The 23,162-nt window shown below is 39.9% G+C and overlaps 5 protein-coding genes across 5 annotated transcripts in view; 4 read left to right on the top strand and 1 right to left on the bottom strand.

Annotated features, from left to right (window-relative positions):
• The window catches only part of tbc1d32 (TBC1 domain family, member 32), a 71,767-nt gene extending 65,655 nt beyond the window's left edge, over positions 1-6,112 (bottom strand). The window contains exons 1-9 of the mRNA XM_058614184.1: positions 5,816-6,112; positions 4,266-4,435; positions 4,029-4,193; positions 3,749-3,914; positions 3,267-3,338; positions 1,970-2,095; positions 966-1,044; positions 188-291; positions 44-105 (exon numbers count right to left, since the gene is read on the bottom strand). Coding sequence (XP_058470167.1) covers positions 44-105; positions 188-291; positions 966-1,044; positions 1,970-2,095; positions 3,267-3,338; positions 3,749-3,914; positions 4,029-4,193; positions 4,266-4,420 — 929 coding nt within the window. The 5' untranslated portion in view covers positions 4,421-4,435; positions 5,816-6,112. The remainder of the gene's footprint in view (positions 1-43; positions 106-187; positions 292-965; positions 1,045-1,969; positions 2,096-3,266; positions 3,339-3,748; positions 3,915-4,028; positions 4,194-4,265; positions 4,436-5,815) is intronic.
• A 96-nt stretch (positions 6,113-6,208) lies between these two features.
• hsdl1 (hydroxysteroid dehydrogenase like 1) lies at positions 6,209-10,155 on the top strand. The gene is made up of 5 exons (XM_058613869.1): positions 6,209-6,569; positions 7,200-7,645; positions 7,755-7,838; positions 8,308-8,457; positions 8,531-10,155. Exons 1-5 carry the CDS (start codon positions 6,350-6,352, stop codon positions 8,600-8,602), a joined length of 972 nt encoding a protein of 323 aa, XP_058469852.1. The 5' UTR covers positions 6,209-6,349; the 3' UTR covers positions 8,603-10,155.
• A 1,099-nt stretch (positions 10,156-11,254) lies between these two features.
• On the top strand, positions 11,255-14,930 carry LOC131443810 (gap junction Cx32.7 protein-like). Its single transcript, XM_058613816.1, has 4 exons — positions 11,255-11,356; positions 12,463-12,615; positions 12,708-12,893; positions 14,040-14,930. Exons 2-4 carry the CDS (start codon positions 12,487-12,489, stop codon positions 14,634-14,636), a joined length of 912 nt encoding a protein of 303 aa, XP_058469799.1. The 5' UTR covers positions 11,255-11,356; positions 12,463-12,486; the 3' UTR covers positions 14,637-14,930.
• A 1,308-nt stretch (positions 14,931-16,238) lies between these two features.
• Positions 16,239-18,266, top strand: gja13.1 (gap junction protein alpha 13.1). Its single transcript, XM_058612589.1, has 2 exons — positions 16,239-16,392; positions 17,007-18,266. The coding sequence occupies exon 2, from the start codon at positions 17,023-17,025 to the stop codon at positions 17,890-17,892; it is 870 nt and encodes a 289-aa protein (XP_058468572.1). The 5' UTR covers positions 16,239-16,392; positions 17,007-17,022; the 3' UTR covers positions 17,893-18,266.
• A 614-nt stretch (positions 18,267-18,880) lies between these two features.
• On the top strand, positions 18,881-21,888 carry LOC131443769 (gap junction Cx32.2 protein-like). Its single transcript, XM_058613712.1, has 3 exons — positions 18,881-19,026; positions 20,030-20,168; positions 20,739-21,888. Exons 2-3 carry the CDS (start codon positions 20,040-20,042, stop codon positions 21,333-21,335), a joined length of 726 nt encoding a protein of 241 aa, XP_058469695.1. The 5' UTR covers positions 18,881-19,026; positions 20,030-20,039; the 3' UTR covers positions 21,336-21,888.
• Positions 21,889-23,162: the final 1,274 nt, after the last annotated feature.

Here is a 23,162-nt window from a genome sequence, read left to right as displayed (position 1 = left end):
ATAGTAAGTATCTAAAAAAAAAACCACGTCAACACCATCTTACTTCTCTGGGTGACGGATCCAAAAGGTCGTCACCTCCTTCTGAAAGTCGTTCATCAGTCGAATCTGAGGCCAAACAGACAGAGAGAATGGTTTATTTATAATAACGTGTATAACATACAGTATATGAAGGAAAATGACACTGCACCTGTTTGAGGAGACGAACGACCTCAGGTCTGTTAATGTCGACGGAGGCCGAGCCTGATGGGAAGCTCAGCTTTTGAGACGCAAAACTTGACTCTACACTTTTAGCTGAAAAATAATAATAATAATAATAATAATAAGAAGAAGAAAAATAAAAAAGGAGAATTATTACAAAAAATATATATATGTATATATATGATATAATATAATAAAAATACTTACTTAATGAGGGATGTTTACACAATATATCATATGCTAAATATACCTTTTCATAAAAAAAATTAAGTTCTACTCAAATTAAGGTGAAATAATTTGAATTTTGAGTAAATAATTATACTTTTTGTAGTGCTTTAAGTCTACAATCATCTGATTATATGAATTATTTGTCCCAGAATTAGCATTTTATATTACTGGAAAACCTATCTGGGCTAGCCACAGTTAGCCACCGTTAGCCGTAGCAGTCGATAACACCGCTCTGTGCAGTATGTTTGCGCACACAAACAGCGTAGCAACTTGTCCAGGAATAAAATTAGAAACTACTATGTGTACAACTGAATAACTGTGAAACAAATAATACAGAAGTGCAATTAAGACTAAAAGTAGCAGATTGTTTTTACTGCTGGCGCGAGTAGCAGCCATCTTGTTCTACAGAGGTAGGCAGCCATTTTTTTTTAAATAACATGTCCTCACAGAAAATTGTGAGTCTACGTGACTCCTGCGATTTCTTGTTCATTTTAAACATTAAAATGTGCTGGACATGAACATTAAAACTCCTGTCCTACCTAAACTGGTGTAGATCTCTCGTGTCACGTTCAGGGGACAGGAGGAGAAACTTTTAGCAAAGAACTGCAGCACATTATCCTAAAAGGAAAGCGAGGAGGAGGAAGAGAGGTTATGAGAATATGCACATACAAAAATCATATTCTATAAAAATCAATGAAATGTACTGTAAATGTTAAGAGAATAAATGTAATTGCAGGAAATAGTAGCTTTGAATCATCAGGAACAACCGTATGATCTTGTTTTCTTCAGAACAATTAAACATTTTAGTCAATATTGTGACATGAGAGAAGATATTGTCAAGATATGGCAAAGGTTAAGGGCTGTTGCAGTACTGATACTGACACATTTAGTCAAATGGGATATTAAATTAAAGCAAAGGAAAGGATATAAAGCAGATGTCATCTAAAATGAATGGTAACCAATGTGAGAAGCACAAACATCTAAAAAGAAAACAGTAAAACCTTGTTCAGCTTTATATCGGGAGGTAGACTGAAATTATTGAGGTATTATTTATGAGTCCTATCGCCCAGCCCTACCAACCCTACACTGTTCTTTATTAAAATGACACCATTATTCACAGACTCTTTTAAAGCTTTTCCCGTTTCCCTGTCACAGTGATACTGAAAAACAAAATAAAATAAAAGTGGACTAATGTTTAACCTCTACCAAGTAAAAGGTGCAATCATTTGCTTTCACGACCTTGAATCTCCCTTGCAATAAATGTGGTAATAAAGTGCAATAAACAGACACAGTGCAATACGCTTTTCCTGAAAGAAACTACAGACATTTCTATTGGCCACTGTTTTATCGTTGGTATAATTGTGCACATTTTTTTTATTTAATGACCCTGGAAGCCCTGCACATGTATTCCTATGTTGGACTGTCTCTGTGCTGAAATGAAAAATTCCACATCTTGAATCCTTGACTTGTTTTTAAGTTGTAAAAAGTGTGAATTTGTAGTTGACTGATTGCCGGTGATTAGCCGAGGCTGCGCGGCACTCACGCTGAGGTCGGGGTCGGGCTCGGTCAGAGCCGCACAGAGCTTCCTGCGCAGGCTGCTCCAGCTCTCGCAGCTCAGCACGTCGGAGGGAGGCGCGCAGCAGAGCGCCTGCAGAGCCTGCCAGCGCACCTGCACGCACAAAAACAACACTTCACCCATCAATCACGTTCACCTCTGTCACAGAGTTTACAAACCCATGTCGGTCGCGACCTTCTAACTGCAGCAAAGTTTACTTTGTTGTTGTGTCAAACCTGCCGTGCTGACCATCACGTCTATTTTTATCCGTCATTGACACGATCAATGAGGTTGAGATTTGCGGGGTTGATTGATAACGGTGACGCATCTCCTTCATTATTAGCTGACAGCAGACAAATGTTTCCACTGCTGATGAAAAGAACTGCTCCAGTGCTTAATATTTAAGAGGGTTTATTGGCACATCTTATAAGTAAATGTGTTTTTTTATGAGTGTATAATCTTTCTCTGGGTTCTCCGGCTTCCTCCCACACTCGAAAAACATGCAATATGAGGATAAGGTTAAGTGGATACTCTAAATCAGACCTGTCCAAGTTTGTGGCCCTGTAATCAAGGCCCTAAATAATACATGATGAAATTGAAACTGTGGGCCATATATATATATATGTATATATATATATTATATTAGATATATATATATATATACATATATATGTTTATAAAATAAAAATTGGGTTAAGCCTTAAAATAAGCTTTTAAATGGAGGTATGGCGAGCACCTGACGCACCATGTTTCTAGAGCAGCCTGAACAAACAAACCACCCAAGAGCGTACATTTTGAGTTTTAAAGAAGAAACTTACTGCGCTAATAAAGAAGAACTACATTATTTCTGACATGTGAAGGTGTAGTTACAATGTGCAGACTCATTTTTAACTGTCACCAGTTCTTTACAATATCACTGTTGTTATTCAAATCCATTCAGTCCTCTGTAACTCTGTAAATATTAGGCTCATGCTGTATATATTCTGGTTATCAACTGTCTGTACTGCATATACTATCCTATTTTTATGACCTTAATATTAAAAAATGCACATGTATTACTTTTTGACTGTCTTTGACTGTCGCTGTAAATTAAACACAATGATTTACTTTATCACACACTTGAGAGTTAATGAGAAACAGCAAATTAACAGCTCAAACTAAAAGCTGCTGCAACTTCAGGGTCAAACAGAAAAAGAAGTGAAAGAAAATGGCAGTCTAGTCAGATAATCTGAAAACTACAAGAGGAAATACTATGTGAAAAAAAATATGAAAGTGTTGGTCTAACCTCTTTGGGTTTGCTGGCGTCAAGTTTTTCTGCCAAGACTTGCAGCTGCTCCTGTCTGAGGAACGCATAACTCTGAAAAGAGAGGTGAAAAGATGAAAATGAATTACATGATGCGCCATAAAGCCATAATCACAAGTGCTTATTGCTTAATAACTGGACACAGGCAGTTTCTTGATTCCCTGGTGCATGCAAGGAGAGCTACTGTAAAATTTCTCCTATAGAGCAGTGGTTCTCAAACTACGTTTTATACAAAGTACCACCTGAGAAAATACTGAGCTCTGGAAGTAACAACACTGTTATCGCCAATGTTTAAATACAGTGGTGTAAATAGGCCGAGCAAAGTCAGCTATGGACTTTTCACAAGAAGGTTTGATTTGCTCTCTCATCATCCTGATATATACTTCCGACACTTGTATGGTGAAATTACACTAATGAAAGGTGAGTGTTAAATGGTTTGTAAGTGAATCTACGGTGTCTCTGACCTGGTTGAAGGAGGAGTCGCTATCAGAGCAGTTGTCCATGTACTGGCTGTTTGACTGACTGCGCTGCAGCTCCTCCTTCCTCATCTGGTCCTCCTCAAACTTGTTGATCAAAGACTCCACCACCATGATCATGGTGTTTTTCAAGGTCAGCATCATCTGCTGGAACCTATAACAGGAAAAAGAAAAGTACCTGGAAGTTATTTTATCTACCAAAACTGTTATGATTTGATTGGATCGCTTTATGTAGGAGTTTTGAGAGACTTTTCTGTGCCTCACTCACTCAGCTGAGTCTCGTGTCCTGCGAGTGATGGCGTGGATCAAATTGTCGTGACCTGAGCCAATCGCATGTTGTCCCTCTCCTCTGGTCAAGTTCTTGGTTTCCTCCTCCACCACAGTCCCCAGGGAGCTTTGCACATACTGGCGTAGGTACTTCACAAACTCATAACTGAAAGGAGAGCAGATCATTGTAGTACAGCTTTAAAGTAAATGCCTCACAATCTGAGCCTGGTGGTCTCACTTGTGGAAGTTCTTGTCCGTCTCCTCCAGATGAAGAAGGATCTCTTCGGCACATTCGGTCGACGGCGCACCAGAGATCCTGTCGTTGACGCTTATCAGAAGCTGCTTGAGCAGAGACTGCAACTCCACCTCGTCTTCAGCTGACAGTTGAGACATCTCCTCCAGATAATTCTTTGGATGGAATATAATGGCGTAATTGTTTTGGGTTTTTTAGGTAGGAGAGGGGGCCATGTTTTGTGTAGTGCAGGTCACTGACAACGTTAATCCAAAACGGATTAAACGATACTTGAGTTTGTTCCTTTTTACCATCAGAAAAGTAATCAAACAAACACAAATGTCTATTCTCAGTCCAAGGTACACCCAAAGTCATCTTTTTATTTGACAAATTAGCTCCATCCTAATTTAATCTGTAAATAAGAGCTGCGATCGATGATTACTTACACAACCAGTTAATCTGTTGATTATCTTCTCTATTAATTGAAAATATTCACAATTACGGAGCTGGAAACCAGAATAAAATTAGAATAGTTATTTTAGTAATCGATGAATGAACAATTAATGAATCATTAATCATTCACAAGTGAGTAAAATAATGTCCCAATGGCTGCACCAGGTCTGATCCTTTTAACCTTTAACCAACAATATGAATCAAATAAATCAGATACAGATTCTTTAAAACTAACAGAATGGGTTTTTGTCTCTACGGGCAAATCTTTGGTGGCAAAAGTGCTATAACATCTGCTGAAAAACACACTGCACAACAGAAACAAACAACATACAAATTACATACAATATACAGAATAAATAATGAGTAAACGAGTAAAACATTTCACTGCAGCTGCCTGAAAAATAGTTAAAAAGCTTACGATTATTTTCTTGATTAATTGAGAAATCGTTTAGTCCATACATTTCAGAAAATAAGTGTTTGGAAATGATGAGGGTTCAGTTTTAATGATTCTTTGTTATATGGAGCAAAGACACCTGAAAAAAATTACATTTCAAAGTAGGTTTCATTCATTAAAAACACTTAAACCGATTAATTGATTATCAAAATACTTGTGTGAATAGTGATCGTTAAGTAATTGTTTGTCCTAAATTTGTATTTAAAAAAAAGCTATGATCCATTTCAATGTGAAACTCGGCACTAAAAACATGTTAACCAGAGTAAAAAATGTTAAAGAATATAGTGTCAGATTAAAAATGACAGTGTTTATCCAGATACATGTCAGAATGAACCTGTTTCCTTGTCAAATCGTGTGAATGGTGATGGTAATTTAAGTGTTTTGGTCTCCAGAGAAGTGCCAAACGCCTCCTTTTTTATGTCCACATACAATTACGGGTGCCAGTTTAATAACCAAGCAAATAGAACGGTAGTCATTATTATTTAATTTGTTTTATTTGTATTATTATACCAGCTACTCTCTTGTTAGCCTGCTAGCGCTGCTACTTATAGCGCTGTAAGCACAGCTAGCTCGCTTACTAGCGGCACAACGGCAGAAATTGAGCAACAACAAAAAAAATTCGTAGAATTATCATTGAACGTTCTATTACCGTGTCTTTGTGATATGAAAGGCTTTTTTCATCCGTGTGGCATCCCTTCAACCAAACAGACAGCAGCGTCTCTATGGAAACGGCTATTTAGCATTAGCTCCGGTGCATTGTGGGATTGTGGGGAAAACTGCACGCTGCATTCATGACCGTTGGATAAATGCGTGACAAGTGAGATTTTAAAGGAATATATGAGATATAATTGATATTACCATTTTTAAAAGACAAAATTAGATATGTATAGTAATTTTGAGTTTTTGTAGCAGAATTCAAACACAAATTAGGGATAATATTATTGTAAAACAGTACTTTACAAGATTTTCTCATGGGTTCTAGAATGCATCACGGGTGACGTACATTATCACATGGCTCAATGTTTTTGCTCCTTTCCGGGTAGTCTTGCTTTCAATGACACCTCTGTCTGTTAAAACTAATATATATATATAATTGTAAAGCTACAGCTGCAGCTTTAGTTAGTTTAATAGGCTTAGTATCGCTGCAGAGTGTGTGTGTGAGTGTGTGTGTGTGTGTGTGACTATGGCGGCAGTTGACAGCTTTAATTTACTGTACAGGGAAATGTCTCGGTCGTGCTCGTCTTATTTTGAGACTCTGGCCCTGATCGGTGCTGTGTACACGGCCACTAAAGCTGTGGTGCTGCTGAGAAACTGCTGCAACCTGGTCAGGGTCCACTTTCTGCCCAGAATCATCCCGAACAGGAAGCTGAAGCAGAGATACGGAGACTGGGCTGTCATTTATGGTGAGGGTTCGTGAGGGGGCCATGAGGGATTTCCCAAACACCATTTGGTCCATAAAAAGTCAGAAAAAGTTGAAAAATGCAGAACATTTTTGAAGAAATCTTGAAATGACAATGTTCTCAATTTTCTTGGTGTCTCCACAATCCAAAACGATATAGTTTTAATGATTTATTTGTCATATGGAGGAATGAAAACAGAAAATATTCACATTTAAGAAGCTGAAAAATCAGAAAATGTGTAGAAACATCACTCAAACATCCCACTTTGAGATTAAAGTTTACTTAATTACTAAAAATCAAGACATTAAAGTATAAAATGTCAGTCTACGTGATGTCAGATTTTTCAGCTTCTTAAATGTGAATATTTTCTGTTTTCTTTGCTCCATATTGCAAAGAAATCATTCAAACTGAATAATTTATGGTTTGTGCACAAAACAACATCATCATTTCGAGATTTATTCCAAATTGTCTGCATTTTTCAACATTTTCTGACTTTTTATGGGCCAAACCACTTATCAATTCCATGAAAAAAGAATCAACACATTAAGCAATTATGATAATAATATAGTGTGGTCACTCTCTGTATTCCTGTGTCCTCATTTCTCCACTGTTGTCTTCTCTCTCTCCTGCCAGGAGCCTCAGAGTCTGTGGCCCTGGCGTACGCAGAGGAGCTGGCCAAGCACAGCATCAGCATCGTCTTCATCACTCACGACCGCTCGTCTGTCAGCGACACCGCCGCGTGGCTCTCCCAGAGCTACGGCGTGGAGACCGCCATCGTCCTCGCCGACTTCTCCGCGGACCAGGCTGCGAGTAAACCCGTGAAGGACGCCCTGAGGGGGAAGGACGTCGGTTTCCTGGTGAACTGCGTGGACGAGTCTCTGACGTCGCCTCAGAGTCTGATCGAGACGCCCGAGCAGGGCCTGCTGGACTCGGTGAACAAGAACGTCGCGGGGGCTACTCTGATGGTGCGCTTGGTGCTGCCGGGGATGGTGGAGCGCAGCAGAGGCGCCGTGGTCAACATATCGTCGGGTGCCTGCTGCAGGCCTCTGCCCGGACGGGCAGCACTCGCCGCTTACACCGTGAGACTAAACACAGCTGCACGCACACACATATATGTTTTATTAGTGACCTCGACCTAGGGTCAAAGTGTGATTTTCACTGATTTTCTGTCGTCCCCCGACACTTCAGGGTTACCTGGATAACTTCTCGAGAGCTCTTCACCTTGAGTACAGCAGCAGAGGCATCTTCATTCAAAGTCTGGTTCCTTTCCAGGTAAGAAATCAAACATGAACATTCCCTACGACCCTTGGTCAGTGGAGCTGCAAATACAGATTATTTAACTGTCTGTGAAGTATTTTTTCAGCTTTTGCTCATCACATTCAACATTAATGTCTTCTTTCTGTTTGTGGACGTCGTCATTTGCAGGTTTGAGAAACAACCTTTTTTGACATTTTATCGACCAACTCATTCTTCCAAGCCTACAAAGTACACCGTGTAAGAATTAGTGACCTCTAGTGGTGAGACTGCAGATCTCACCACAGGAAAGTACAGTGGCCTTCACATACCAAAAAGCATGTTGTTCTTCCTTGAAAGTAGTCAGCTTCCACCTTGAAAAGGCAAAAACACACACTTTCCTTGGGGCCTTGCCTAAAGTACATTATTCTAAGGCTATAGGCTGAATACAAGGTGATACAGTAACTGTAGACGATCTCAGTTCTTGATGTACAATGTGTGTTTTTAGATCGCCTCGTCGAGGCGACAGTCGTCTTCGTCATCCTCGTCCTCAGGAGAAGGTTGGCTCGTGCCAAAACCAGACGTTTACGCGAGTCACGCCGTCTCCACGCTGGGCGTCTCTAACAGAACCACCGGCTACTGGCCTCACACGCTGCAGGTCAGCGCCGATTCACTGTGAAATCCTGTTTTCAAATTGTGTTGTAAACATCTTTTCCTCCTCTTCCTCACAGTGTGGACTGATGAGGTGCGTTCCTGAGTGGATGTGGGTCCTCGGATGTCGCGCGCTCGTCACTTCCCGCTAGGAGCTCTCACTGCACTCTTCTCAAAGACTTAAAACCTGGTCACTGGATCTTTTTCTGTTACTGAAGTCACGTGTCATGCTTTACCGTAGATTATGCTTGGATTAGTGAAGACTAGCTCTGTTCAGGGTCTTTGTGACAATGTTTATTTAAAGTGTGTTGTGGTTTTTGGAAATATTGAGTAGAATATACACATATATGTCCTTTAATTTTGGACCGTGGTGTGAAAAAATGTCTACATTTACCAAATAAACAGACACTAATCAATAACCAGGAAAATACTTGGTACCATTTCGAGCTCATTTACGTAGGGTCAAGACGCCAAGATTTCAGCTTAGACGTGTTTAGTACAAATTGGCGACAAACGCGCTCGGACGAGTTCGCTCGTTTACGTATCTTTTTTGTTCATCTTGGTCTACAACGTCTTCCCACCAAGTTTCAGGAAATTTGGTTGAATATTTTCTTTCATTGTCTGCTGCTGCTACTTTTTGTTTTGAAGCTGGTTTAATTGTCTCTGCTTTAATCTGGGATTTACATAACTCTACAGCGTTATCTTGTTAACTACCGCTGTCTGATAATGTTGCAGGCGACAACACTGTTGTGTTTTTTTTTTGCGAGTATCTACTCCCTCTAACTTCAAGTATCGATTACTATCCCACTATCAACCTTTTCCTCCCTGCTCATAACATCATAATCTGACTTGGTCTGACATGGATAAGAGTTAATTATTGTCAAATATCTAACAAAAACATGCACATTAAAGCACTCCTACACTGTAAAGTATTGTTTTTTACAGAAGATCTCACCTCAAATGTGACAAAAAAGACAAATTATGACAATTAGAGATGCATGATATTGGACTTTTTGCCTATATTTCGGCCAATAACTGAAACCGATGTAAGATAATAGTCAAGGAGGTACAGTAGCAGCTTAATGGGAGCTATTTGGAGAGTTTGCTGTTATTTGATAGAACATGTTAAAGCCAATATCGCCTGATAAATGATAACGTGCTGATAATATTGTGCAGCCCTAGTGAAAATTAGATATTTTGGCAGTAAATTCAAACTTCTCTCTATTACATAGGTTGATAGTTTGAGTCCTGGATGATCTTAAATGCATTTAAATCAGCTCTGACTTTCACTCGGATGCATCTGGTGTCATTTAAAGAGTTCTTATGCTCAAATATTCTCAATTTAATCCTATTTTTGTGCCAAAAGAAACATACTCAAGACAATTTGTCTTAAAAAAGGCAAATTTTCAACATAAAACTTGCGACTACGACCAAAATAAACGACAAAACATATGATATTCTTGTAATATAAATGCGTATTCAGCTTTATTTGCTTCCCTGGTGTGAAGAAGACTTTGGTGTTCAGATAAAAATCAGCGTGTGCTCGTAGGATATTATCGCATTCTTTGAGTAAAAAAAGCACATAGTGGTTTTGAATGAGTGACAGTTTTTGTGTAAACACAGTGTCTTTGCTCAGGGTTCGAGGAAACGAATCATCTCCAGGAGAGAGTTTAAAATGCAATAAAAGGGTGAATAAAATTGTGTATATGCTGCTGCAGTGTTTTTATGAAAACAGGAGGAGAGTTGTGTTTTTTGTGTTGCGCTTACAGTCGTGAATGATGCACTAAAAATATACAGTATCACTTCTTTTGTCTCATCTCGTCTGTTTTTTTGTTCCTCTGTCTTTTAGTTTCCTGTGAATGATCACAAATGTTGACTTATACGTGCTGACAGCCACACACACACACACACATGCTGTTTTTCTCTTTAAACCTCAGTTTGGGGGTAAATGATTGACATGGATAAAGAGATGACAGGTCGAGTGCCTGAGTTTATCCTGTGACCTCCTCCTCAGATAAGTCCGGTCAGAGACTGAACGTAAAAAAAAAAACCCAGATGAAAACACAGGTGTGTGGTGCAATTTGTAGTAAACACGTGTGTGTGTGTGTGTGTTTTTGTGGGATTTAAACGTGGCGTCTGGAACAACTTTAAATGAGGAAAACGTGAAAATAGATTGACTGATTCACTGTTTCATAAATAGTAAAAACAGACGTTGAACAATCAGTAAAAACACATGAGTTTTGAAGCAATAAGTCAATAAGTCGTAAAGTCACTTTGAGATACAGTGACACTTGGTGGCTCAGTGGCCCACAACCTTTCAACTGGAAGGTTTTGATTCCTGGCTCTGCTAGTCTACATACGCCAATGTGTCCTTGGGCAAGACACTTAACCCCCACGTTGCTCCTGACACCAGGGTGTGAATGGCACTTTGACTGGGTCATCAATTGTGTATAAATACTTGGATTTGAGTAAATTAAACAATGTTTTTATTTAAAAAAAGTATGTTTTATGTCACTGCTGATGAAGGAGGGCAGCTCTTATCCACAGTTTTTGCGTTATTTCTCCTCGAATTTGGCTTAAAGATCAAAAATGCTGACATATATGTTCAGTGCAGAGCATGTTTACTGCCCTTGTCTTTTATGTATACATATATATATATATATATACACATACAGTATATAATCAAATTAAAAAGCAGTTTGGTAAGTTTGAGTTTTTGTGTGTACCAGCCTCAGCGTCAGGACTCGGAGGTTAGTTGTTGTGGTTTGAACGTGTCCTTCCTGATAAGGAACCAGAGAAGCAATGAACAATTCAGCTTCTTCTTCTTCTTTACTCCTCCTTCACTTTGCCATTTCTTCGCCCGCTTCGCATCACGACTGTCTTTTCTCCGCGGAATCGTCCAACAGGTGAGCTTAACATTCTCGAATAATCTGATCTCGCACTGCACTGATTTAACCAATTCTAGATAGTGGTGCATATTTGTACCATGCACTGTTTGAGGGTCTGTGTTCCTTAATGCATACAATAATGTGCTGATGAAAATCAAAGAAAGAGTTCCTTGGCGTCGAAGAGAACTGTGTTTTTTTAACACTACATTTATGAATCCTAAGTGTGCACAGATTGGTTGAAAAGAAAACGATCATCTTGACTTTCAGAGGGACCAAATCTCTCATCTAAGGTTCCACAGACATGAAGGTCTTTGCCTGTAGCAGCAACAACCGCCATGTTTGTACTACGTTCTCTGATATTTTGGAGTTTGTCCAGTCAGAGAACCCAGTGAATCGTCATGTGAATGATAAATGACAGTTTTCTGTCCTCAACGTGTCTCCTGTTTGGTTTCTATGAACCTAGAAGGGATGTGATACGATCTGTTGAAGAACAATTTGTTGTACTTTTCATATTCAATTGAGAATCTAAAATCAGAAAGTGAAGAAAATGGTTATTTATTCTGCAATTTCACACAAAACAAGCTAAAAAAATGGGTTGATTTTTGTACTTTTCCCTCCCACTCATTGACGTTTTCTTGGGTGGGTTAGGGTTAGGTTGCGCCTTTATTCCCGCTGAACAAGGGTGTTGGAGACTCACAAATCCCAATCAATCTACAGTTGACAATTTCACAGTCCACGCACAAATCTGGTTTCTTCATTCACTACATTTTGATTAAGCACAAAATCAAACATATTTGTCTTTTCATTAATTTGTCAAATTTACTGTTTGTCGAGCTCAGAGTCTCACATTCCTCGAATTAAGATTTGCATGGTTGGTATTGACCAAGGTTACGTTTTTTTTCCAGCAGATAAATGTGTTTTGGAGACTTGAAATCAACAGCTGCGTCTTTTATCAGTGAAGAAAGTTTGGCCTCGAAAGAGAGCGAGAGAGTCACTGTGCTACAAAACAACTGATGTATTAGAGCTGCAGAAAGAACTGTACTGTTTGTATGTGTGTTATATATTATTATAATATTAATAACAATAATAACAGTGTGTCTTTATTATGTATCGCCTCTAAACAGTAAGCAGGACAAGCGGCGACAGAAATGGCCGGCTGGGAACTGCTGGGCCGCCTGCTGGACAAAGTGCAGAGTCACTCCACGGTGATCGGGAAGGTCTGGCTCACAGTGCTGTTCGTGTTCCGCATCCTAGTCCTGACCACTGGTGCTGATAAGGTACTGGTATAGTGGTTTATTTTTTGGGGTTCTGGATCAGAAAGAGTGCAAACTGCAATTTTGACTCTCTGCTCTCGTGTTGTCCTGTCCAGGTGTGGGGCGACGAGCAAGCCGAGTTTGTGTGCAACACTCAGCAGCCCGGGTGTGAGAACGTCTGCTACGATCTCGCCTTCCCCATCTCTCACGTTCGCTTTTGGTTTCTCCAGATCATCGCCATCGCGACGCCAAAGCTGCTCTACCTTGGCCACGTCCTTCATGTGCTCCACATTGAGAAGAAGGTGAGTCACTGCAGCGATTGATAGTCGTGATTGGTGCTCTTGAGCAACAGAATCACGGACCAGGTGATTCATTCTGCTGGAATGAATATCAGTATTATACCATTATCAGTTAGTAGACTCATCAACACCTTATGTAACATTATTGGGTTGTAAATCTTTGACTTAGACCAAATAAATTGACACATCAGAATGTAATGTCTGTGTCCATTTTGGTTTGTGTGTATGGTTAAGTGTTAATTTCATACTTTCAGGGTCAGCAAGTCTGCTTAGGTCCACTATGTTCCAGGGGATATAAAAATGTCATCATCCACCCAAGACCCTGCTTTTTGACCATGCTAGTCATACACATCCGTTGGAATGGATTGTTGTATCAGGTGTACATATGTGGCCTGCCAGACCGGTGTGGATCTTAGTATGCATGAGCGGAGCACGTACACAGCTCTTTGTGGACTCAAATGACGAAAAGTATGGCAAGGACTTAAGTTAAGACACTGTTATCGGCCACTTACGTAGCTGTCTCACTATTGAAGACTGGGGAGGGATAGTATTATAGTCAAGACCATACTAACAAGACCAAGACCAGTCTTGTAACGAGACAAAGACCTGCCTTGGTCTTTTCTTAGTCCCAGTCTTGGGTGCTCTTTTGTCTTGGTCTCGTTAGGGCCCTTCAACAAACCCAAGGGTATTGTTAAGGGTATCTAACCGTCATGTCATTGCTATCTCATGTACGTAGCACATCATATCTTTTCCAGGTGTTCCAACAAAATCATCATCGCTATGGTAATCAGCTGTTCTTTGGTGCCCCCTCTTGGTTCTGGGCCCCAGATAATTGCCTGCTTTGTCAAACCCGTTTGCAACAATCCTGATTGGAAAGCACATAATTTAAATTTAAAGTAAATTTAAATCAAGTGTCAAGTGAGCGCATATAACTTGTCGGCCAAGCCATTGTATTTTCAGGAGTGTAGAAAAGGGCAACTGGTCTGGCTTTTCTTGAAGACGTTTCACCAGAACTGGAAGAAACATCCTCAAGAAAATGTCCAGATGCCTGTATCTAGCTAAACCCTATCCAACAAACTCCTTCCTCTTGTCTTTCATCAGATCACTGGAATCTTTCTAACTGTATCTTCTTGTGCTTCCCACTTCAAGGTGAAGGAGAGGATGAAGAAGCAGGCAGAGTTGGATGATCAGGCCGGCCTGTACCTCGGTAAGGCCTACAAACTCCCCAAGTACACCAAGAGCAGTGGCAAGATCAGCATCCGTGGCCGCCTCCTACGCAGTTACGTCCTCCATCTTTTGGCCAAAATAATCCTAGAGGTTGCTTTTCTCGTGGGTCAGTACTTTCTGTTCGGATTCACCCTCGAGACACGCTACATCTGCACCCGCTTCCCCTGCCCTCACGAGGTGGACTGCTTCCTCTCCAGGCCGACAGAGAAATCGGTCATCATCTGGTTCATGCTGGTGGCGACGGTGATCTCCCTTGCCCTCTGCCTATTGGAGCTGCTCTATCTGTGTGTGAGGGCTGTGAAGGAGTGCATGGCGAGGAGGCAGGACTACACCGTGACCCCAGTGACTCCGCCGTTCTCGGAGCGTAAAGTGTTCAAAAGCCGCAACGAGATGAACCAGAACTGTGTCAACCTGGAGCTGGAGAGACAAATGGTGGGGGTGAATGGGGCCAAAGGTGGGGTGAGCAAGGTCGCAAAGACTGGACCATCTGAGAGTGATGTGGGGGAGGTCCACATCTGAAGCTGGGGGTCGGTGATTGGTTGTTCTAGAAGAGTTTCAGTGTTTGTGTACTTGGCTTTAGAGAGGAAAGACCTGTGTTTTTCTATGATAAATAGTGGTGGAGGGTGGGAAGTAGCCAGCTGCTGTAAACATGCCAAATGTTACTCAAAATAACTTTAAGTGACCTTTTTGACACAATACACAAACAAAAAGACATTTTAAAGACTGTAGAATAGATCTATGAACAATTTTAGGATGATTTAAGACAGTTTGATGTAAACATTTTTGATTCAATAAACCCCGTCATATACAGAATCTAATCATTGCTGTCTTTTTTTTTACAATCTGTCTTTTTTTTATGTGTTTGTTCAGCACATTTTCCATAGATTAAGCAATGTTGCCCTGTGTTATTAAGAAGGCGCACACTCTGTTGCCTCATTAATAAATGACATCGCAATTGTAAATCATCAGAGGTTTCGTGATAACGACAACAGTCTGACCTTAAGCAGTTTCTTATCCAGCCCGACCATTAATCTCTTACACTGCAGAGCGACAGTTGGTTGTGTTAATGTGTGCTAAGACAGTTATGTTTAGCTAATGCGTCTATAAAGAATTCATAGATAGTATTTCAAAGTAACCCTCTGCCATTAGCTTAAATCATTTATTGCTGAAAGTATTAGGGGAGAGAGAGAGAACAAAAGAAAAGTAATAATGTGTTTTGCTGTGAACTTTTGAATAAACTATTTGTTAGCAAGGTAAGAATCAAGCTATAGTGAAATTTAAGCTAGCACGAAATGTCAGAATCAGCAGAAATAGCTCAGTTCCGACAACAACAAAAGTCCTCGTACACTAGTTAACTCCCCCGAAACTCCCAAATGAATGTGTTATTATTATTAAGTTTTAGTTTAAGGAGCTTGTGTATGCTAAACTTTGGGTAAGTATCTGCAGACTGTGCTGTATCATTAAGCTAATGCCCGTCCCACACTAGAGGATAATTGGCCAGATCGTTTTTTTTTTTTAAATCAAGTCAGATTTGAAAATCATCTAGTGTGACGCAGACATGTTCTGTGTCATGAGTGTTGCAACAAGGAAGGCAAAATCTGAATTTGGAGATAGTTGCTTTTGTTAATTGGAACATCATAATATTTTGAGACATTATGTAAAAGGTGTTTGCAGCAGAGAAAAATAAGCATTTTTACTACATTTACTTTCAGCTCCATCCACTAACTTACAAGTGTCAATAAACACCTGTCAGTATGTCATTAATATGCATCATGATGTGACTGAATGATTGTTAATGAAAGATAAGTGTGGTGCACCAGTCTCCACAGACTGTTATTGATTCAAAAACAAGAAAAAAAAATCAATCTGTATGTGTGTAATCATGTGTAATTGCATCTAATGGAGGAACTGATGTGTTAACAGTTGCACAAGTAATCATCAGTCATTGCCACCATGAAATACGTGGGGGAAAAAAACCTTTACTTTAAGACAAATTCAATGCCAATTCGCAGGAAGAGATTGATCTTGGCCCCTGAACCTATGAGATACGGTGCACCTGTCAATTATTACATTGGCGTCCACTGGCTCTTGTCTTGCATCAGCGTTCTCTGTTCTCGTTTGCTGGCAGCTCACGTACAATGTGACACTAAAACCAGGTGTGGATTGTGCAAGTTGATCCTGTCTTGCTGTCCTCAACCATTGCCAAACTCCAAGGTCCAACTTCAGTTAGCAATTCGTCCCAAACAGAGACAGTCTTTTTTGACCAGGTCAGCAGGTAAGATGCAGCACGCTCTCTCCTCTGCGACAGATATGAACAATTTATGAAAATTATTGGCGGCTTTTTGTATTTCTACGAAAAACTACAGAATCAAATGATCAGTAAATGCACTTTTAGGTTTTAGGAGATTGTTTTTTTTTTATTTAAATGCACTCATGGATGTAAATTAATATTCTCTCTGTTTATCAATAGCATAAGTCTGCTTTAAAAATCTATTAACTAACTGTTTAACTTTCCAGTATTTAAAGTACATATGATTTAATTTCTTTTTAAACAATGTAAACTCAACTGGAGAAAAGCTTTGATTTTCTGTCAGCATACCTTTACTACGCCTCATCAGTGTAAAAAAACATTCTTTCGTTCAATATTCTGATTAATCATTACTTTGAATAAATACTGGGAAAGAAGTTTAATTTTCCGGGAGGCTCTGAAGTCTTCTTCCTTCTTGTGTAGCCTTGTTCAACAAAAGAAAAATGATTTATCTTAGTTAAACAGGACGACAAACCCATTGTCTACAAGGAAAGCTCCTTTCGGCACAAATTTAATTAGAATTTGTCTCATTTACTGTGGGTTTTTAACGTTTTCTCCTTATTTTGTTTTTAAAATCATAGATAATTGAACATAAAGATGGGAGACTGGGGATTCCTGTCAACCCTGCTGGACAAGGTCCAGTCCCACTCCACTGTCATCGGGAAGATCTGGATGAGCGTCCTTTTCTTGTTCCGGATCATGGTGTTGGGTGCCGGTGCTGAGAGCGTCTGGGGTGACGAGCAGTCGGGCTTCATCTGCAACACAAAGCAACCTGGTTGCGAGAACGTCTGCTACGACTGGACCTTCCCCATCTCGCACATCCGCTTCTGGGTCCTCCAGATCATCTTTGTCTCCACGCCGACGCTGATCTACCTGGGCCACGCCATGCACGTCATCCACAAGGAGAACAAGCTGAGGGAGCTGCTGTCCAGCCCTGGTGGACCCATGACCTCCAAAGTGCCCAAGTACACAGATGCGAAGGGAAAGGTGAAGATCAAGGGGAACCTGCTGGGCAGCTACCTGACACAGCTCGTCTTCAAGATCATCATTGAAGCCGCGTTCATTGTGGGCCAGTACTACCTGTACGGCTTCATCATGGTCCCCATGTTCCCCTGCTCCAGAAAACCCTGTCCCTTCACCGTGGAGTGCTACATGTCCCGACCCACGGAGAAGACCATCTTCATCATCTTCATGCTGGTCGTGGCCTGCATCTCCCTGTTCCTCAACGTCATCGAGGTCTTCTACCTGCTGTGCACCAGGATCCGATGCGGCTCCAGGTCTCGTAATCTGAAGCTCACATCAGCGGAGAACCCCGCCAGCCTCTCCGGTCCCAGGTGGCCGACGACGCAGGAGGCACTCAAGCAAAACAAGCTGAACTTGGAGATGGAGAGCAACCACAGTATCGGAGGAAGCCTGGACGGAGCAAAGGAGGAGAAAAAACTCCTGAGCAATCATGAAAAAATTTAATTTTTCTGGTTTACAAACATCAGAGAGACTAAACTAAAGAAGTGTACACAAAACATCATGACAGAAAACAGAAAAGTGCGTGTGATAATGTGGTGAGAAGAGTTGGAATTTTACGTTATTTTTTTAAAAGGTGGAAATCCAATAATGGAAGCGTGCAATACTGATAATGTATTTATGTATGAATAAGCAGAATTGTTGTTTTGTGCCCTGTTATTGGATGTGCCCTTTAAGTTATTGTCATGTTCATTACCCAGGACTTGAAATAATCTGCTTTCTTGAATGTTGATAATGAATGGATTGACGATGTAACGTCATTTTTGTAAGTTTGTTTTGATGTTTTTAAATAAATAATTAAAGTTGCATATACGAAAAAACCCCACCTATCTCTTCATTTCTACACTTTACAAGTTCTACTTTACTACTTCTGATTGTGCAAAATGACACATGTTATTGTATAATTGCATCATTTGTATAACATGCAATCATTTTATTAAATATGGTATGTCATATGTCAGACACATGAACACAAGTCCAAAATTCAAAGATGATAAAGTTTCTGTAATAAAAGATAAAGATAAGCAATAAAAACTGAACTAAATTAAACTACTGTGATAAAAGTTTAATACAAAATCTCTGCAGCTAAAGTTTCTGGATATTGGATACCCTGCATTTTTTAGGATCTTATGTAAATAAAACTGTATAAAAATCCTTTTATTAACACAAAAATGAGCGTGACTGCTCCATCCTCACGTGGTCATCGTTGCAGGTTTATTGGCTTAACCGGTACAGGTGAGCAGACAACTTATTTCACCCATTCACTGGCTCTTTGTGATAACAAAAAATAAATGATATCAAACAGTTATCAAATGGTTGATCATTAACCCATACAAACTGGGGGGTTTTTTCACTGCTCTGCCCAAAATTGCCCACTCCAGATTTATCACTGTCAAATATCATGACAACGTGACGGCTCACACACACACGGTTGCACAACATGGTATCCTAATCTTCTAAAGGTTCAAGGTATCAGAGGTTTGTTCTGGTTTTTAATCATTCAGCTGCAGGAGGCAACACTCTCACTGACTGACTGACTGACTGACTGCCCGTCAGGAAGAAAACCTGAGCGTTTCAACGGTAAGATATGCTATTATTCATATATATATATATGTGTATACATATATACATATATGTGTATATCTATATATTTCTCTCTATATATCTCTCTCTCTCTATATATATATATGTATATATATATACATATATAAATATATATATATATATATATATACATATATATAGAGAGAGAGAGATATATAGAGAGAAATATATAGATATACACATATATGTGTATATTTCCTGCCTTGTAGTAAAGTCACAGTTGTTTTTTATTGGTTTCTTTTATTAGTGTATTAATATTTACTGTTTTTTGTCTGTCTTGGACTTTGTTTTTGCACCGTATTATTTTACCCTATTTATTGCATAAAGTGATGAAGTGTAGTGAGCTTTATTTATAGTATAGTTATAATATATATATATATAGTTATAGTTATAGTTATAGTAAATGATATAGGGGAAAGCTAAAGGCACATGCAAACTTCTGCTGAATACAAATTCCTCTAGTATCTTTAACACAATAGAAAGCTGGAGATTATACAACAGACTTTATAGCTCCTTCTCTATGTTCTGGTCTGAACATTGTATTGGATTTTATGACTTTTATGCGATTGGAACTGTTCAACAGGATTGTCCGGGGTGTCGTTTATGATGTTTATCCAGGTCCTGTGAATTAATTATTGTCAATTAAAGTAGTATTTTATTCATTATTAATTAAACTTTTACCGTTGACCAACTTTTATATAAGAGTAAATACATGTATTTACTTCATATTGAGTATCACTCAACATCAGGCCTATTTAAATTAATATGGAATATTAGAACTCAGGGCGGCCCAAGCCTTTATGGGGCCCTAAGCTGAATTTAATTTGGGGGCCACCTCGGAGTCGCCTGTCCTTGACTATTATTGATACAAATGTAACAGTAGGAAAATTGGATTCATTACATTATAGCTGTGTTGTTTACCCTACAAACGAGTGTCACTCCTGTTTTTTAACATTAACACTTTTTCCCCCCTCATCAGATCAGAAACCATGGGAGAGTGGGGTTTTCTGTCATCTCTGCTGGACAAGGTTCAGTCCCACTCCACTGTGATTGGGAAGATCTGGCTCAGTGTGTTGTTCATCTTCAGGATCATGGTCCTCGGCGCCGGAGCAGAGAAGGTCTGAGTTTGCTTCCGGGCGAGTGGACCCGTCTTTAAAAGGGCAGCCATTTTGTGCATGAAAGCATGTCTAACAACGGCAAAAACAAGTGTTGCCAATCACGTGTCATGTGACTTAAAACAGTGTGGCAGTGAACCAAGCTAAATAGAACCCAGCCATCCTTGATTTAATCATTTACGCCCATGTGACCTGTCCAAAGGGCCCACTGAGGCCTTTTGATTAAATATCACCCTCTGGTAAGCATTATAAAAGGTCCACAGCTGTTCACCTTATAGTTAAATATTTTAAATATTAAATATTTTTGTATAACTCCAGGAAAGAAACCTTGAAAACCCTGCGATTGATGAAAGGGCAAAAACAATGTTTGCAATAATTCATGTCTATAATGTCATTTTACAGACATGTTGTTTGCCCAACCAAGCCTCTAAAAGTTGTAAATAGTAATATTTTGGTTGTTTAACAGTTGAAGAAACTACTGTAACAGACTGATACCGCCAGTATTGATAGATACTCCTGCTGGTATTGGACAAGAGGAATTGGTATTAATGATGTTTTCTCTGACTGTTACAGGTTTGGAGCGATGAACAGTCAAGCATGATTTGCAACACCCAACAGCCCGGTTGTAAGAACGTCTGCTACGACCACGCCTTCCCAATCTCACACATTCGGTTCTGGGTCCTCCAGATTATCTTTGTCTCAACGCCGACGCTGATCTACCTCGGCCATGTCCTCCACGTCATACACAAAGAGAACAAGCTGAGAGAATACATGCAGAAGCATGCAGAAACCACCAAACTGCCCAAGTACTCTGACGACAAAGGCCACGTCCAGATTACGGGCAACCTGTTGGGAACCTACATGACCTCCATACTTTTCAGAATCCTCCTGGAGTTGGCATTCATCGTGGGGCAGTATTATCTCTACGGGTTCATCATGGACCCACGGATTGTCTGCTCCCGAGCTCCGTGTCCCTTCACTGTCGAGTGCTACATGTCTCGACCCACCGAGAAAACCATCTTCATCATATTCATGCTCGTGATGTCCTGTGTCTCAGTGGTGTTCAACGTGGTAGAGATCTTCTACCTGATGTGTTGTCGCTCATCCAGACGAAGGCTGAAAACTGTGCCGGCTTCTGCCATTGCCATTCAGCCTCGTCTCCACAATTAAAGTCTGATAAAAATGAGAAGAGTACAGCCTGAGGAACACCAGAAACAGCCTGAGGAACATCAGAACCAGCCTGAGGAACATCAGAACCAGCCTGAGGAACACCAGAACCAGTGTGCAAGACATAGTCACATCTTTGCCAAACAAAGATGACTAATGTGACTAATCAAGTTAAATACACGAGGATGGTCTGGAAAATTAAACACAAAGTATTTATTTAATGCCTTGAAGGTCCAGAAAGGGAAATTTGGACACATATTATATATTGTTGGATTGTCAGAAGTATTAAATACTTTGAAGAAAAATATAAAAGCACTAAGATTGTCAATGGTTTTGTAGCACTACAAGCTAAGCCAATGTTTAAAGGCACTTAGTGCCACACTTCATGTTTTAATATAATTTTTCAGTTTCGCCTAAATTGTTAAAGTTTTAGAGGCTATTTCATAAAAGTGTAAATATTTTAACTCAAAATTAGCTGTATTTTGAAAAAAAAAGTTTTGTATTTTGTCACTGATTGTTGACTTGATAAATTCAATAAAATACAGTTGTGTCAGAAGGGTGAAGTCAGTATTTTCTTTTTAAAAACCACTACCATACACTACCCCCAAGCTCTAAAACAGTGTCTATGTTGTGAAAGAAGTTTTTACGAAAATGCAAAGAATGATTTTGTGACGCATTTTAGTAGTTCACAGAAATGCCCCTGAACTTGATTGTCCAACATGGAGCCACCTCATGTTAGGCTTTCAAGATTGCTGCCACCGTACAACCAATGCTACTTTTTAAGATTTAAGAGTTATACTTTATTAATCCCTTTAGGGAAATTGTTTCTCTGCATTAGAATTAGGAGCAGTGGGCTGCCACACTGAGTAGTGCCCGGGAAGCAATGGGTACCTTGCTCAGGGGTAACCCAGCCCTTTTGACCTGGTGGGGACTTGAATCGGCGCCCTTCCAGTTACAAGCCAAGCTCCCTTTCCACTTGGCCACGGGCTGCCCCGTTTTACTGTTAATTGTACTTCAAATCAGTTGTACACATTGTACTTTTCAAGTTTTAATCCTTGGACATGTTGCTACACTGTTTGTGTGCACAGTATAAACATGTAGAGCAGGGATGTCAAACTCATTTGAATTTAAGGGCCACATACAGCTCAACTTGATCTCAAGTAAATTAGATTCTAATCATAATGTGACATTTTCACAAATTCTGCCTGGGGGCCTGATTGGACCCACTGGTGGGCCGGTTCTGGCCCGTTCGGTTGTCTCCCCTGAAGTAGAGTGTTATCAACTGCTAATGCTAACAATTTACTTGTTACAGATACAGATAACTATATTTATCCCCTTAATTTCCACAGACTTAGACTTCCAATGTAAATGGATTGGACCTACTGGTAGCCGGTACTGGCCAGTGGGCCGTTCGGTTGTCTCCCCTGAAGTAGAGTGTTATCAACTGCTAATGCTAACAATTTACTTGTTACAGATACAGATAACTTTATTTATCCCCTTAATTTCCACAGACTTAAGACTTCCAATGTAAATGGAACACAGCATTATGTCCTGTTAGACCACAAGATGGCGCCCCCTGTGAAGCAAGGCTTTTGCTATAAGTACAGATAAAATGTTTATCTTTAAAAAAACAAACACAATTTTAAATGTAACATTTTAAATTGATTATACACATATAAAGACGTATGGGGTAGACACAACGAACCCTCTCTAAATGACAGCGCTGTGACGCATTTAAAAAAAAGACCACAAGATGGCGTCGTCAGAACAGGCTTTTTGAAGCTGGTATTTTTCTTAGCCCCGCCCACACAGCGGTGAGCCTCCTGCTTC

The sequence above is a fragment of the Solea solea genome, chromosome 17 (assembly GCF_958295425.1).
Source record: "Solea solea chromosome 17, fSolSol10.1, whole genome shotgun sequence".
NCBI lineage: Eukaryota > Metazoa > Chordata > Actinopteri > Pleuronectiformes > Soleidae > Solea > Solea solea.
The sequence above is the reverse complement of the archived record's forward strand: the minus strand, read 5'-3'. Positions and strand labels throughout refer to the sequence as shown.